This window comes from Aythya ferina (assembly GCF_964211825.1).
Source record: "Aythya ferina genome assembly, chromosome: 9".
NCBI lineage: Eukaryota > Metazoa > Chordata > Aves > Anseriformes > Anatidae > Aythya > Aythya ferina.
The window spans coordinates 28,333,378-28,347,679 of NC_140305.1; the positions used below are offsets into that span (position 1 = coordinate 28,333,378).

The following is a 14,302-nucleotide window of genomic DNA, read 5'->3' on the forward strand; positions in this document are numbered from 1 at the left end:
TGCAACTTTTTATTGTATTCACCAAAGCAAACGGGGAGAGTAAAAAGGGTGGGGGGTGGGAAAGACAGAATATATAAAGGGAAATTGCATGTGCCCATCATTTCACATTTTCCACAAAGTTCATGAATTAAAAATGAAGTTATTCTTCCTAAATTTCATGCTGTTTTCTTGCTGTTGCCAAACTGGGGCAGTGACCAGGGAGTACTACATTGGGATCATAGAGACAACATGGAACTATGCACCTGGCAACACAAATATCATCTCTGGACAGCTTTTTGCAGAAGAAGAGTAAGTAATACCGTTTATGCTGATCAAGTTTTATTTTACAGCACTGCCTGCTTTGGATACTAGGACAAAGCTATTTTGTGAATCAATTGAAATTAAATGTTTACTAAGTAAGGAGAGACAAGGAAATGGCTATAAATGTCTAATGATGTTTACTTTGAATTAACAAAGTATCAGTGTTGATGGTAAGGCTTTTTCTTTTATGCTTGTAAACTCAGAAATTTGGCACATTTGAAACATTCCTATTGGGCACAAGTTTCCTTTTTAGTTGTTCATCATTGGCAATGGTCATTTTCACTTGTCAGAGGTGCAGCAGCATAGATAGGGTGTTTCTTGTGAGGCAAGGAAGGTCCGTGAGAAAGAGAAACAGAGGGTAAGTATTGTGAAGAGGTGGGAAACACCCAGAAGACATGGATCATCAATAAAGAAAACTCAGATATAAAAGGCAGCAAAGAAAATTTTGAGATAGAAAAAAATGTTCCTTTTTCTATTTTTTTTCAGTGCCTTTAAAATGAAGTAGGACTGTACTAAAGTAAAAACAATGAAGAAATAGATCTGAAATGAAAAAAAAAAAAATCTCAAAAATACAGTTTTACTCAGTTTGTAGGTGAAGGATTAGATTTCCAGTGGTTTGTTTTCTCTGGTGAAAGCCAACATCTCAGCCATAACTTGCCACTTCATCATGTATGAGGCAAGGCAGTCAATGCTTCTTTCTTTATTTTTATTTATTTATTTATTTATTTTACTCAAATGGAGAGATATGTGATACAACGTCAGTGATTCAATAGGTTAGTAATTCTGATAAATGGTGGAATCAAGGCATCTTGTCTAAAAAGTGAAGAGCAGTGTTTTCATATGATAAGCCCCCACTGTTCACTGCTTTTCTGTGCTCTGTGACAGCCTGCAATGTGCCCAAAACATTCAGTTTTTCAGTGGTTGTATGACTGCAGTGGAGCTGGCCCCTTTTACCCTAATGTTCAGATTCTCTGATTCTTGTTCTTATGAACCCTTCAACTATGAGGCTGTGCTTGCATGGAAGATGTTATTTATAGAGGCAGGGAAAGGTAAAAGGGACAAGTACAGTGTAGCTTCTGGAAGGAACACTACAATTAAATGGTAATTGTTTAAATTGTCCAAGAAGGGTCATAATATATTCCCTTGATTTAAATTGTGGCTGGAAATCTTGGTGCACTCAGACTTCAGTAACAGCCTTTGCAAGCAAGTTTATGCTCTCCAAGTTTCACAGAGCTCTGCACTGAATTTTTTTTTTTTTTTTTTTTTTTTTTTTTTTTAATTACACTTCAGATCTGTGTTTGCATATGTACAAATAATGCATCCCTGTGGGCTCAAGAGGAGCAAGTGTTCCGTTGTGGGGAACACTTTGCGTTTTGGTGCACTATTAACTTGTTTCACAGTATGACTGCTGGGAACATGAAATCACATTGAGTTTAGGGTAAGAAACGCATTTGCTCCTAGAGACAGATGTAGTTGTGCACAGCGCTATAGAGGCCTTTTCTTGTTTGACACCCTATTAATTAACACCATTTAAATATAAAATTAATATCTGACACTACAGATGTGTTTGTGTATTTTCTTTACAGGCAGGCTGAAGTCTTTCTCAAAAAAGGACCGCATAGGATAGGAAGCATTTATAAGAAGGCTGTCTACACTCAGTACACAAATAGTTTATATGATGTAATAGTTGAGAAACCTTCCTGGCTGGGTTTGTTAGGCCCTGTTATTAAGGGAGAAGTTGGAGACTCTATTATTATTCACTTGAAAAACTTTGCTTCCAGAAGCTACACACTACATCCACATGGTGTAAGGTACACAAAGGAAAATGAAGGTAAGCTTGAGTCCGTTTTGTGTCAGAATTTATCAGAAGTTAACCATTCTTCTGAGTGTGATAGTCTATCACTAAAGAGACAAGTGCTTAATTAAATAAAGTTTTGAAACAAAACACACTCAGTTTAAAATAGGAGCTGATTAAGAATTTTGGTATTTCTTCAAGAGTGATATACAAAGCCAAAAGTGGAATTCATAAAGAAGGCAATTTTAAATCAACATTTCACCTGAACTAAGGGTAATGTAGGGCCACAGGTATTGAGGGTATCTGAAGGAAAAACTAACAGTGTTATAAAGAAAATGCTGTTAAAGGTGATAATTTATGATTCAAAATTCCTAATGCTTTTTGTATAAATTTTATACAAGATGCACCTGACGGAGAAACAGCTACAACTGTACAATGGTGTACAGCTGTACAATTCATGATATAGAAGACTGACACACTTTAAGATGTATTGTAGGAATGCTATTGGGATTAGTGGTGATTTGTTGTTGGCAGTAGTGGGGAAATTTCAGGCTGTGGAGCATTGCTCTAGTTTCACTGAAATCAGTAGATTCCTTGGAGATCTATAGGCAGATATACAGCATTCTCTTCTGTTCAATTCTAACAGTGTTTCTGCAGCATCTTTTATACATACAGCAAACCGTAAGTACAAATGACATCTGTCAGAGACAGCAACTCATCCATCCTGAGGAAATACTATGATGATTCTAGTTTCCTCCTTCAAAGCTACTAGATATAGTGTGAGTACATGTTGTAGCTAGGCTGCAGCCTGACAACTCACTCTGCACCCCAATGAGAGTTTTATTTATTTCAATACTATTAACTGCAAACAAGACTGCACCAGAACGTAGCCACTAGAAGCTTGTTAATAGGCCTTAAAAGCAGGGTGTGAATATAACATTATGCCAAAAGTAGTTTTTGAAAATTTTTCAGTAGGAAAAAAATATGAAATAGCAGCCTAACTTCTAGTATTTTTTGAAGTTTTTCTTTAGATCTAATATGTGACTTGATATGGACACATTTTGTTAGCAGAACAGCATGTTATGTAGTAATATATGCAATTTTTGCAACAATGTTCAAAAATTTTTTTTTTCTGTTGCTGTTATTTCAGCAACACCTGAATTCCTTAGGTCCATGTGCAATGTTTTAGAACAGATTCCAAGATTAATATTTAACAAGTGTTTTTACAAATATTTGAACTGTTGTCCTTTTAGCAGAAGTACATGGTGCCCTCCTAATAAATTAAGGACTAATTTAAAGTTCTGTTAGTCAAAGCACACCCATGGAAATCAAAGGCAAATAAGGGAACCCTTAAATGGAAGGAAAAGCTCTACTCATTTGGTTTTAAGGATTTCTTTTACCTGTATTCAGACATTCAATCCATGGTATTGCAACATGCAGTTAAGTTTAGAGCATGAAAGGTGCTGTTCTTATATCTCAGCATGAAATGTGTTCTATTAATGTTGGCTGTGTGGTATTCCTCAGGTGCTTTTTATCCTGACAACACCAAAGATTTTGAAAAAAGAGATGATGCTGTGAAGCCTGGAAGCCAGTACACTTACATATGGGATGTAACCGAAGATCAAGGTCCAGCTGAGGGAGATACAGACTGCATAACCAGGGTTTACCACTCTCACATAGATGCTCCAAGAGATGTTGCCTCGGGGCTTGTTGGGCCTTTAATAATTTGTAGGAAAGGTAAAACACAAATAAATAAATACATATAGCTATTGATAAATATAAATGAAATAATTTACTGGAAGAGGAAAAGATTAAAGTTAATTTTGAAAGAGCAGTTTATTGTCTTCACCATTAACTGTCTTTTAATACTACAGGATGTGATTTGATTTTGTGTGATGGTAAATATAATTTGTAGAATGTTTTGTCCACGAATGTATATGAGTGAAATGTGTTCATGCTACTAATGTAAAAGGATCATACCGATAGGAAGAACAAATGTTTTGTAATGTTATCATATACAATATTTATTCTTAGTGAAGTTCTTTTATGGCATCTACCAAAACCATTTTTTATTTTCTGAACATGTCTGTAAGTTAATGTGTGCACTCAAGATAAGTGACAAAATATCAAGTAAACATTAACCAGCCTTACAGATACTACACTTAAAACTGAAAAGATGTCAGTTGCCGAAGAATATACTGCTTTCTTTTTCAGGTACAATGAATGAGGGCAGTGATAAACACATTGATGCTGAGTTTATCCTTATGTTCTCTGTGATGGATGAAAATCTCAGTTGGTATCTAGAGGATAATATCAAGACATACTGTTCTGAGCCTTCCAAAGTTCGCAAAGATGATGAGGACTTCCAGGAAAGCAATAAAATGCACTGTGAGAGAACTTTATATTAATGCCACTTGTCATTTATATGAAGTATTGTTTTTTATGGGTTGTCCCTCTTAAAGTTTTTTTTTTTTTTTTTTTAAGCAGAACAATTCTTTCTTGGAGAATTAAGCTTCTTTTAAATTAAAAAAAAAAAAAAAAAAAAAAATGATGTCAGGTATTTTACAATTCAGCCTTTGGAATTGTGATACAAAATTCATACATACTAAAAATTTTGCCAGTACTTTTTTGGCAGTATAATTTCCCAGCAATTCTAAACAGTTATAAGATTTTTTTTTTCTAAGTCCAAAACTCTATGCTATATAACATTGCAGTTTAGAAAAACAGTTTTTACTGTTAGTTTCAACAAAGAAACTAACAGTAAATGGCTCTGACATGGATTCCAGAATGACAGCAAGAACTGCAGAGAGATGTGAAGATAAAGTGTGTCTGATATGCTTAACTTTCAAAGGTTCAATATTTTGTTTTGAACGTCTTTCTATCCTGAAGAGCAATGATTGTATGACACCCATTTTTGAACTAAATATTCTTAACTCTATGAATAAATAACCTTTTATGTTTGTTTGTTTGTTTTCAAGCCATCAACGGGTATGTGTATGGATACCTCCCAGATCTCACAATGTGTGTGGAAGATAAGGTAAAATGGCATCTTTTTGGCATGGGTAATGAAGCTGATATCCATTCAGTTTACTTTCATGGACAGACCTTAATAGAAAGGCATCATCGAGTTGACACCATCAACCTCTTCCCAGCCACATTTATTGATGCTGTCATGGTACCAAGGAGTCCTGGGGAATGGCTGCTGAGTTGCCAAGTGAATGACCATATTGAAGGTAAAGAATAAGTTACAGGGATTTTTTTTATTTTATTTTATTATTATTATTATTATTATTTTTTATTTACCCCAGCTTGAGCTACCAATTGAATGAGTCTTTTTTTTAGCATGACTCCTGACATGGTTATATGCCAAATGATATTCTCTAGGTAACAAAGCTCTCTCTCATAACACCTGAAATGCCTAAAAGTGTATTAGATACTTTTGCAAACTTAAGCTTTAGACAAATGATATCATAATGTTTGCCTCTTACTGAAAGTAACTGATCACAGTTTTCTGTTTGCCAGCAAAAAAAGTTGGCACTAATCCCATATTTGGGCAAGGGCATAGGACAGACAGGTTAACTTAGCTGCTGACAAAGACGTGTTCTGGAAAGTACATTGGCTAATTATCAAAGATGATCTGCACTTGTCTTCCTTGTATCTTCTTGTATTTCCACTGTTTGTTAACATTATGAAATACTTAGAAGCTAATCCCACGCTTCCATATGATCTTGATATATAATCTTATATCCCTCTAAGTGAGTAACAGAAGTCTTTGCCACAAAAGTGGAAATAAACACAGAACTCAAAATCATGCTCCAAGATCTGAAAATTCTGATATAGAAAGGAGTATGTTTAACCTACGATTTCAACTACAGGGGATATAAGTTTGGAGTTAACTACCACATGAAGCAGTATCCTGAAGTGGTTGAAACTTCATAGGCAATACTTAAATAGATAGATATAGATAGATATCTCAATAGATAGCTCAATATATAGCTGTAAAAAGCCTCTCTCTCTCTCTTTATTTATTTATTTATTTTTTTGGTATCATTTGTACCTTAAATTATTATTTTTTTATTATTATTTGTAAAGGACATTTGTTAATGGATCTTTCTCCGAGAGTGCAGAGACCCAGGAGTTTCACAAATAAACCATTGATTAGAGTTAAAGGAAACGTGGTTCATCTTGTAGTACTTAGCCTCGGTTCACTGCCATCTAACAGTACACTGTTTTCACTCCGACCTAATCTTTTCTGTAACTACCCTGTTAGTTGTATCTTTACAAGCAGAATTCCCTTCACCACACCTGTCTACCTACCATAGACACTATGGTCATAACTCTATAGCCTTGCTCAGCTGGTCTACATGTTTTTATATCATTCACCTGTTCTTTATTTGTGATTTGTATATCCATCAATGGTATGGGAATCCTCCAGGGAAAAGAAGAAACTATTAGAAGCATGGGAAGAAAAATAAAGTGTAGTTTCTTCTTAGTTTTCTCTACCTCCTTACTTTTTTCCAGGTGGTATGCAGGCCCTTTTTACAGTAAAAGATTGTAGGAAATACACAACAGATCAGAATGAGAGTGCAAAGATAAGACAGTACTTCATTGCTGCTGAAGAGATTATCTGGAATTATGGCCCATCTGCAATGAATCATTTTACAGGACAAGAATTAATTACTGACAGGTAAATGTCTCTAGTGGAGAAGTTTAACTTTCAAGCAGAATTGATAGAGCATGCTAAACAAGGTAAGCCTTATGCTAGAATTTACTTCTAACCAGAATTTCTCATTTCTCTGCTCTGCTTAATTATTAATGCTGAGATAAATATCCAAACAAATCAAGACCATTCCTTCCCTTGTAATCTTAATATACATCTTCCTGTAATGTTAGTAATTTCACTGGGATAAAGATTAAAATTAATGTCATATGTAGACGATCACCTTTGACATTTCAAGTTGGTTGATTACTCTGAGTCAGAGAGCTGGAGTTCATGGTCAGCACCTTACATGATGAAAATCCATGATAACTTCATCTCAACCAGCAAATCGTTTGTACATGGTGGCTTTGCCACTTGCTCTCTGTCTGTATGTTTAAGGTCTGGATGGAGTCACTGAATATATTGATTCCTCTGCTTTTTATTCACTGAAATGAGTTAAGTAATACTAGTAATACTTATCTGCTCCACGCCTGACCTGCTTGTAAAACATTGAAAGGTCCCTTTTTTTTTTTTTTTTCAAGAGTAAAAGTGTACACTAAATCTCCATAATTTCTGCTTAGATGTTACATATTTTCTGTGTTTGTATATACTGTTGAAGTATGTATAACTGTTAATAAAAAGAACTTTTGGAAGAGTAGACTTAAGGCTACAAAATGTCAGTTAGAAATCTTTGTTGATGACTCTCATGCTGGTTTATAAGGGCAACATAGCAGAATGTCTTTCCCTTAAAGAAAAATTGGTGAAGAATAATGGATTCCTGCACATCCTTATATGGAACTATGTATAAGTGCATGCTGAGATCACTGACTGGAGACTCAGAAGACAATCTCAGTATTTGATATGTTAGAGAATAGGATTGAGGTCCTGACTGCCTTTATAAAGCTGAGCATTATCACTTAACTGTTTGCATCCATTACAATTTCTTTCACACAGTGAATCTCAGATTTTTTTTGAGCAAAGTGAGACACGGATTGGTGGCTCTTATAAAAAAGCCATTTACAAGGAATACACAGATGGTACTTTCACGGAACAGAAAAAAAGGATCCCAGAGGAAGTACACCTTGGACTCTTAGGTAAGACATTTAGAATGATTTCACATCAAGAGCTTTTCACAGTAAAGTATCGCTTCCAATGGCTGGCCAACAGTGCCCCTCCACCTTCTCCGTCCTTGGCATTCCCTTCCTCCTGTGGACACTGGTGCCTGTGGCTTCCTCAAACAGACATCTCAGGGTGTAAGAAAAGCTCCTGAAGACAATGCTGAGGTGGCCCCATGTCTGTGGGAATATGCCATGGTCACCAAAGGTCAGGTATGCATTTCAAGGCAAGGTTATGGAGATCTAGCCCTATTTATAACCTGCCTGATTCTGGCAGGGCTTTGGGATGAGTTTGAGGTTGGTACTAATGTCTGTAGATCCCTTTAGAAAGGGAGGAACTGTCCTGTGTTGTATCAGGCCTTCATGAGAAACTGGGAGGTGAGCACTCCAGTGGCAGCTGGGGTGCCATGAGATTGGGGCCATATGGCAGGAACCTGGTTTGTGGTTGCATAAGCTCAGGGGCAGTTTCTTGTGGCAGGAAAAGCAGACAGTCATTCCTATGAGTTTGTGTTAATCACTACATCACTTGATACGAAAACCTTGTAATTAGACCATGTGCTCTTTTCTAGGACCCATTATCAAGGCAGAAGTGGGTGAGAGCATCAGGGTGACTTTCCGAAACAATGCCAGCCGCCCATTCAGCATCCAGCCTCATGGTGTGAGTTACCGCAAGAACAACGAGGGGGCACTGTACCGTGCTGCCTCCAGAGGTGCGCCTGTGGACAGGGACATTGCAAGCACCAGAGAACAAGTTGGCATATATGTTAATGCATTAAAGGTGGCAAAACAAACAAGTTTTATTGGGCTTAAATCCTAATATTGATTTTTATAACAGATAGTGAATCTCGAGCTTCCCATGTTAGTCCTGGTACTACATATACATATGAGTGGAACATACCAGAAGATGTGGGTCCCACAGACCAAGATCCTGACTGTTTAACCTGGCTCTATTACTCAGCTGTGGATGCAGTCAAAGACACCAATTCTGGCCTTGTGGGTCCACTTTTGGTGTGCAGGAAAGGAACTCTACTTCCTTCTGGGAAACAGGTCAGTCAAAGAAGAAAAAAAATGGAATCATTTGCATCATCATAACTGAATCTGTTTTATCTTCTTAAACTGGGCCCACAGGGCCTGCCACATTAATGACTAATGACCACCTCCCTCCACATCACTATCTCACTCATTTGCTGAGGGGAATACATAAAATGAAAAGAAGTGCATTTTGTTTTAATTAAAAAAAAAAAAAAATAAAAATAAAGGAAAATTAGTTTGGTCCCAGTTAAGTAGACACTGTACTGTAAAAAAACATTATCACAGTGAATAATCACCAGCCTTCAAGTCTTAACTAGGAGGAGAATGAATTAAGTTTAGAGGCTTTCAAGGCCAAAATATGAATTAAATTCTGGACGCTGTTTCTGCTGGTAGAAAGAGCATTAGCAGAAGATACCTACCCACCAGATACAGCAGTTAGATAGCTTTGAGGTTGTCTGAATGAAGAATCAATATATGCATCTTCTCCAGTTTTTTAATTATTCTCAAATTGTTATATGCGTTTGATTTTTTTTTTTCCACAGATTTTTCTTTTTTTTCCTGACATCGTCTGTTCACTCATTTCTATTTTTCTTTGTGCTATTTCTTCTCAACAGAAAAATGTGAACAGGGAGTTTTTTCTACTTGCCACTGTATTTGACGAGAATCTAAGCTGGTACTTGGATGACAATATTTTGATGTTTACGTTAAATCCTAGTAAAATTGACAAAGATGATGAGCACTTCCAGGAGTCTAACAAAATGCACTGTAAGAAAATTATTTATTACAATTAGCTAGTCAAGTGCTTCTTTTCTACAGTTTTGTGTTTCAGTTTTGTGATTTCATAGTGGAGATTGGGAGACTGTATATCAGCAGAGATGCTTCATTCCTTTCCATTGGAACAAGCCTGTATTTGAATGCAAGTCAATTTCAGCTCAGTGTGGTCATCCATTCAAAACATAATGCCAGCTGTTCAGTGTCTTGCATAGCAGTCATATATTTAGCACTGTTATGTACCACTTTTAGCAGCCCATGTGCAATCCCTGCAAACGCAGCCCCCCAGCAAGAGGAAAACTGACCTCTGCCCTATAGATGACATGGCTGAAAAGAGGATTTTGTGTCTGGCTGATTCTGGATTCCCTTACAAGCATTGCAGATACCTTACAATGAAAATCTTTACTGCTTTAATAGGGCAGAACCAAGCTTCACAGTGAGTTTTTTGATACTGCAGCAAATTATTTGAAGTTTCACATGAAAGAACATTTTTATCTTTAGTCCCTAGTCCTGCAAATACTTTCTAACCTTTAAACACATTTGCCTGTGAACTTCCTAAAATTTCCCTCTGGTATTTCTACTGTTTACAGAGCTTTGGTACTGAGAATTCAGTGGTACCTGTGAGGCCCAGGCTTTGAAAGGTTTGCATAGGAGAGCCTAGTAAGAATTAACACAAACAACAATTTGGATTATCTCCACTGTGTGGCTGTAGCACATTTACAGGGTATAAAGCAATGGAAGTTGCAGGTGGCCAAGTTAGCTTGCTGTGCTTTAGACACAGTGAGAACTTCAGACACAGCGAGAATAAGTGAGAACAGTTCAAAATTGTTTTTGAAAGTTGTTTTGCTTGATTTGATTCTCTAGTTTTGTTGTTGTGATAAAGTATTTTACTATTGGTATTTTTGTGAGTCTAAGGCATCACATTACATGTTAGGGGTTATTTATTTTTAAGTATTATATTTAAGTGTTATTTAATTTGTATTGCAGATTTAAGTTGTGTTAATGAAAGTGGTTTTGCTTCCTCAAATCTTCTACAGCTATTAATGGCTATATGTATGGTAATCAGCCTGGTCTTGAGATGTGTAAAGGAAATGTTGTTTCCTGGCATTTGATGGGCTTGGGGTCAGAAGTGGATGTTCATGGGATATACTTTTCAGAAAACACATTTGTAACAAAAGGAACAAGAAGGGATACAGCAAATCTGTTTCCACATACGTTTCTCACAGCTATTATGAAGCCTGATTCCGAAGGTAAATGTCTAGTTGTTTTTATTTGTTTGTTTTTAGCTTGTATCCCAGACACAGAAGTATTATGTTGCTACAGAAGTTCCTTGCAGCACTTCCTCCGATTGGCCTAAAAGTTGCTGGAGGCCATTGCCTGGCAGAGGTTCTCTTGCCACAATTCACAGCTCATTTGCAATAGGCAAACATTCCCAATGAGGCCCAGAACAGCCCTTTTAGGGCACCTGTTCTTTACCCTAAGCACTTTGACGTGCTTGTATAGCGCTGCTGCCAAATAGGAAGGATCATGTTTTCCCATTGAACCTTGCCAGATTTTGGGAGCAGTCACTCTTCCAGCTCTGGTGTGCCATGCCTACCTGCAGGAAGGTGTCCTTATGTGCCAAAGGTTGCAGAATGGTGGACGCAAACAATTTAAAGCAGGCTCTTATTTCTTCCTTTTTTCTTTCACATGTTGGTGACAGTCTTGTCTATGTACATAAAACTATGTGACAAAAAAAAAAACAAAAACAAAAACAAACAAAAAAAAAAACACACATTTTTTTGCCTCCATGGTACTGTGAAGTACTTTCTTATGAGCATTTTATGCTTAGATAGAAACTCTAAGTGGGAGGTATTTTGATCCTTGGAATACAGCATAGTGTGTAAACTGTATGTAAGCTTCTAACGCTAAAGTCTTGATTTTCCTAGCTTCTATGTCTGTGTTGAATTATGTTGCTACAAGTAATCATGTTACATAAAGAATCTCAATCTTCCTTTATCAATAGCCTGTGTTTTGGTCTCTAAATTTTAAACCAAAACAGATAACGCAGTTTCAAGAGCTACAATAACAGATTTTTGTCTTCAAGTCTTTGTTTCTGGTACAATCTCTAGGAGTTTTTGAAGTGTCATGCCTGACGACAGATCACTACACAGGGGGCATGAAACAGAAATATGAAGTGAAACAATGCCATTGGTGGAATGTGAATCCATCCCTATATCTGCATGAAAAGACTTACTATATTGCTGCAGTGGAAGTTGAATGGGACTATTCTCCTAACAGGACATGGGAATTTGAGCGGCACCAGTATCATCAGGAAAGGTACATTGGAACGTACACAAGGGGAAAAAGATGGGAAAAAGCAAACAACTTATCCTGTGAACAATTTCCTCCTTGCAATCCAAGCATTTCCATACACATTTTCTTTGCATATACATTTTTAGGGCTCACTTGAATTTGTAGTCCTACCAGTAATGTTGTCATATAACTGAAAGACAGACATCATAATATTCATGAAATGGTCCAGCACAAATATTATGTGTGGCAGCTGCAGGATTTATTGGATCCTGGATATTGCATGTGTGTTTGTTACTTACTGATGCTGATACAGTCCTTGCTGTGGAATGCTTAAATTATTCAATAAGTTGTAAATAAGATGACAGCTTTGCCTGATGATTAATTATATGATGTCATGGTTGTTTGTCTCATGTTTATCTGAACTCTGAATAAGGTTTCTTTTCACTCCCCTTATTTCTTTACCTTACACAAGATGAGATGTTAAGTTCATGACAGAATCTACTTACGGTGAAGCTTGTAAACTTGTTGTTTTATTCCCAGTATTTGCATCTCGCTGAGAGTGAAATGATAGGATCTAATAATTCATGCCAATTAGCAGAAGAGGATAAATAATTAACTGATGAGTTTGTGTGTGACCCTTCTGCCTATATAGCTTCAACTGAGCATTAAGTAGATTCTGTCTATATTTGCTTATTGACTTAGTTATGTGTGTGTGTTTATATATACATGTATATATGTCCAGCCTGACAGAAGATTTCGTTGTCCTGCATGCCATAGAGAACTCTTTCATAGTCCTAAACATCAGTAGTATGGACTATGCTGTTACTTGGCTTTTTATTTTTTTTTTTCTTTCTCCAACGCCATGATCTCAGCAGAGAATCAATCCCTCATGTTTCAGTTCAGCAAGGCATGTACGCTTTACAAGTTTAGGCCTCATTTCAGATCAATAGAAGTTGCTGAAGACTTTATTTTTCAGTATGCACGTTGTTGGATGACCTTGTCATTTGAGTCATCTCCTAGGCCAACCACTCAGCATTCTCTCAACCACTGTAGTCAGTCTATCTACGGTGTGTTTATTCTCTTGTGGGTTAAGTGACCTCCCAGCCTAACAGAGTGTTTTCATGTTGAAGACACCAGTGGCCTGTGAGATCCTGTGAGAGTACTGTTCCACTGAGCTAGATTTTTGTTTGATGGTTAATTAAACAACCTGCAAAAGAAGGTATAAAATACATGAAGAAATGTAAGATATATTCTCATGTCTATTTTCTGTGTTTTGTTTTGTTTTTAATTCTTATTATTTTGGTTTGGTTTGGTTTGCAGCCCTGGCAATACGTTTTTAAATAAAGAAGACAAGTTCATTGGCTCAAAGTACAAAAAGGTAGTATATCGCGAGTACACTGATCAGACATTCAGTACTCCCAAAAACAGAGCAGAGGGGGAGCATCACCTGGAAATTCAAGGTATAGTCATCATGAAGTTCAGTTACAGAATTGAGGAAAAAATGCAGAGGAACGAAACAAGCAGACACTACTTGAACAATACTGAGTATGGTCCTAGCCACACAAAGTGCCTAAAGCCACATGGAATTGCTATTTACATATTACAGTGCTTTTCTCGCAAGATAACATTGCTTGCTTTACAAAAGAAAAAAAAAATAAATTAAAAAATCTGGTTTGCTGCCTGATCACAGGCCATTGTTTTCAAAGCTCGCATTTTGGGCACCAACATCCAAGCTGACTTCAAATACATAGTACTTGTGAAAGTGGTCAGAGCTTCTAAGATGCAGGCCTCTAATTAGATGCCTAGCTTCAACTACTCAAATTATAATATCATAGTGAATGCACATTATCCATGTCTAGTTTGTAGCTGAATTACGATTATATATCAAGGTTGTTGTGTATTTCAACACCCTAAACTGTTTCTCTCTGGTCTGATCATTTGTAAAACCAGCTTAATCTTTCTTTTCAATACAACAGGGCCACTGCTTATGTCCAATACTGGAGACAGAATTACAATAGTTTTTAAGAACCTGGCATCAAGACCTTATTCTATACATGCTCATGGAGTGAAAACAGACAGTTCTGTTGTTGCTGTAACCAACCCAGGTATCAAAGCACCCTTGTTTATTTCCAACAGGTAACAGCAAGCCTTCTAGTAAGGTTTAGCAAGCTTTTCTTTCAGGACAGCAGGAAATACCTTGGAGTTCTGGTTTTCTTGGTTTTGTGTTTTGTTTTGTTTTTACCTCAGATTCTTACATTTTGAAGCTGATATGTCTGCAATTAAAATGCCCTTCAT

General features: G+C 36.7%; 1 protein-coding gene across 2 annotated transcripts in view; it reads left to right on the forward strand.

The window, feature by feature from the left end:
* CP (ceruloplasmin) overlaps positions 1 to 14,302 on the forward strand; it is a 19,050-nt gene continuing 4,748 nt past the window's right edge. Inside the window, exons 1-14 of one of the 2 annotated variants that reach the window (XM_084530312.1) lie at positions 1 to 288; positions 1,887 to 2,131; positions 3,620 to 3,832; positions 4,310 to 4,483; positions 5,074 to 5,328; positions 6,617 to 6,782; positions 7,749 to 7,888; positions 8,479 to 8,619; positions 8,745 to 8,956; positions 9,556 to 9,706; positions 10,750 to 10,962; positions 11,824 to 12,031; positions 13,328 to 13,467; positions 13,984 to 14,143. In XM_084530312.1, the coding sequence (XP_084386438.1) occupies positions 89 to 288; positions 1,887 to 2,131; positions 3,620 to 3,832; positions 4,310 to 4,483; positions 5,074 to 5,328; positions 6,617 to 6,782; positions 7,749 to 7,888; positions 8,479 to 8,619; positions 8,745 to 8,956; positions 9,556 to 9,706; positions 10,750 to 10,962; positions 11,824 to 12,031; positions 13,328 to 13,467; positions 13,984 to 14,143 (2,618 nt within the window). In that variant the 5' untranslated portion in view covers positions 1 to 88. The remainder of the gene's footprint in view (positions 289 to 1,886; positions 2,132 to 3,619; positions 3,833 to 4,309; positions 4,484 to 5,073; positions 5,329 to 6,616; positions 6,783 to 7,748; positions 7,889 to 8,478; positions 8,620 to 8,744; positions 8,957 to 9,555; positions 9,707 to 10,749; positions 10,963 to 11,823; positions 12,032 to 13,327; positions 13,468 to 13,983; positions 14,144 to 14,302) is intronic. The other variant, XM_084530313.1, reaches the window with a different exon arrangement.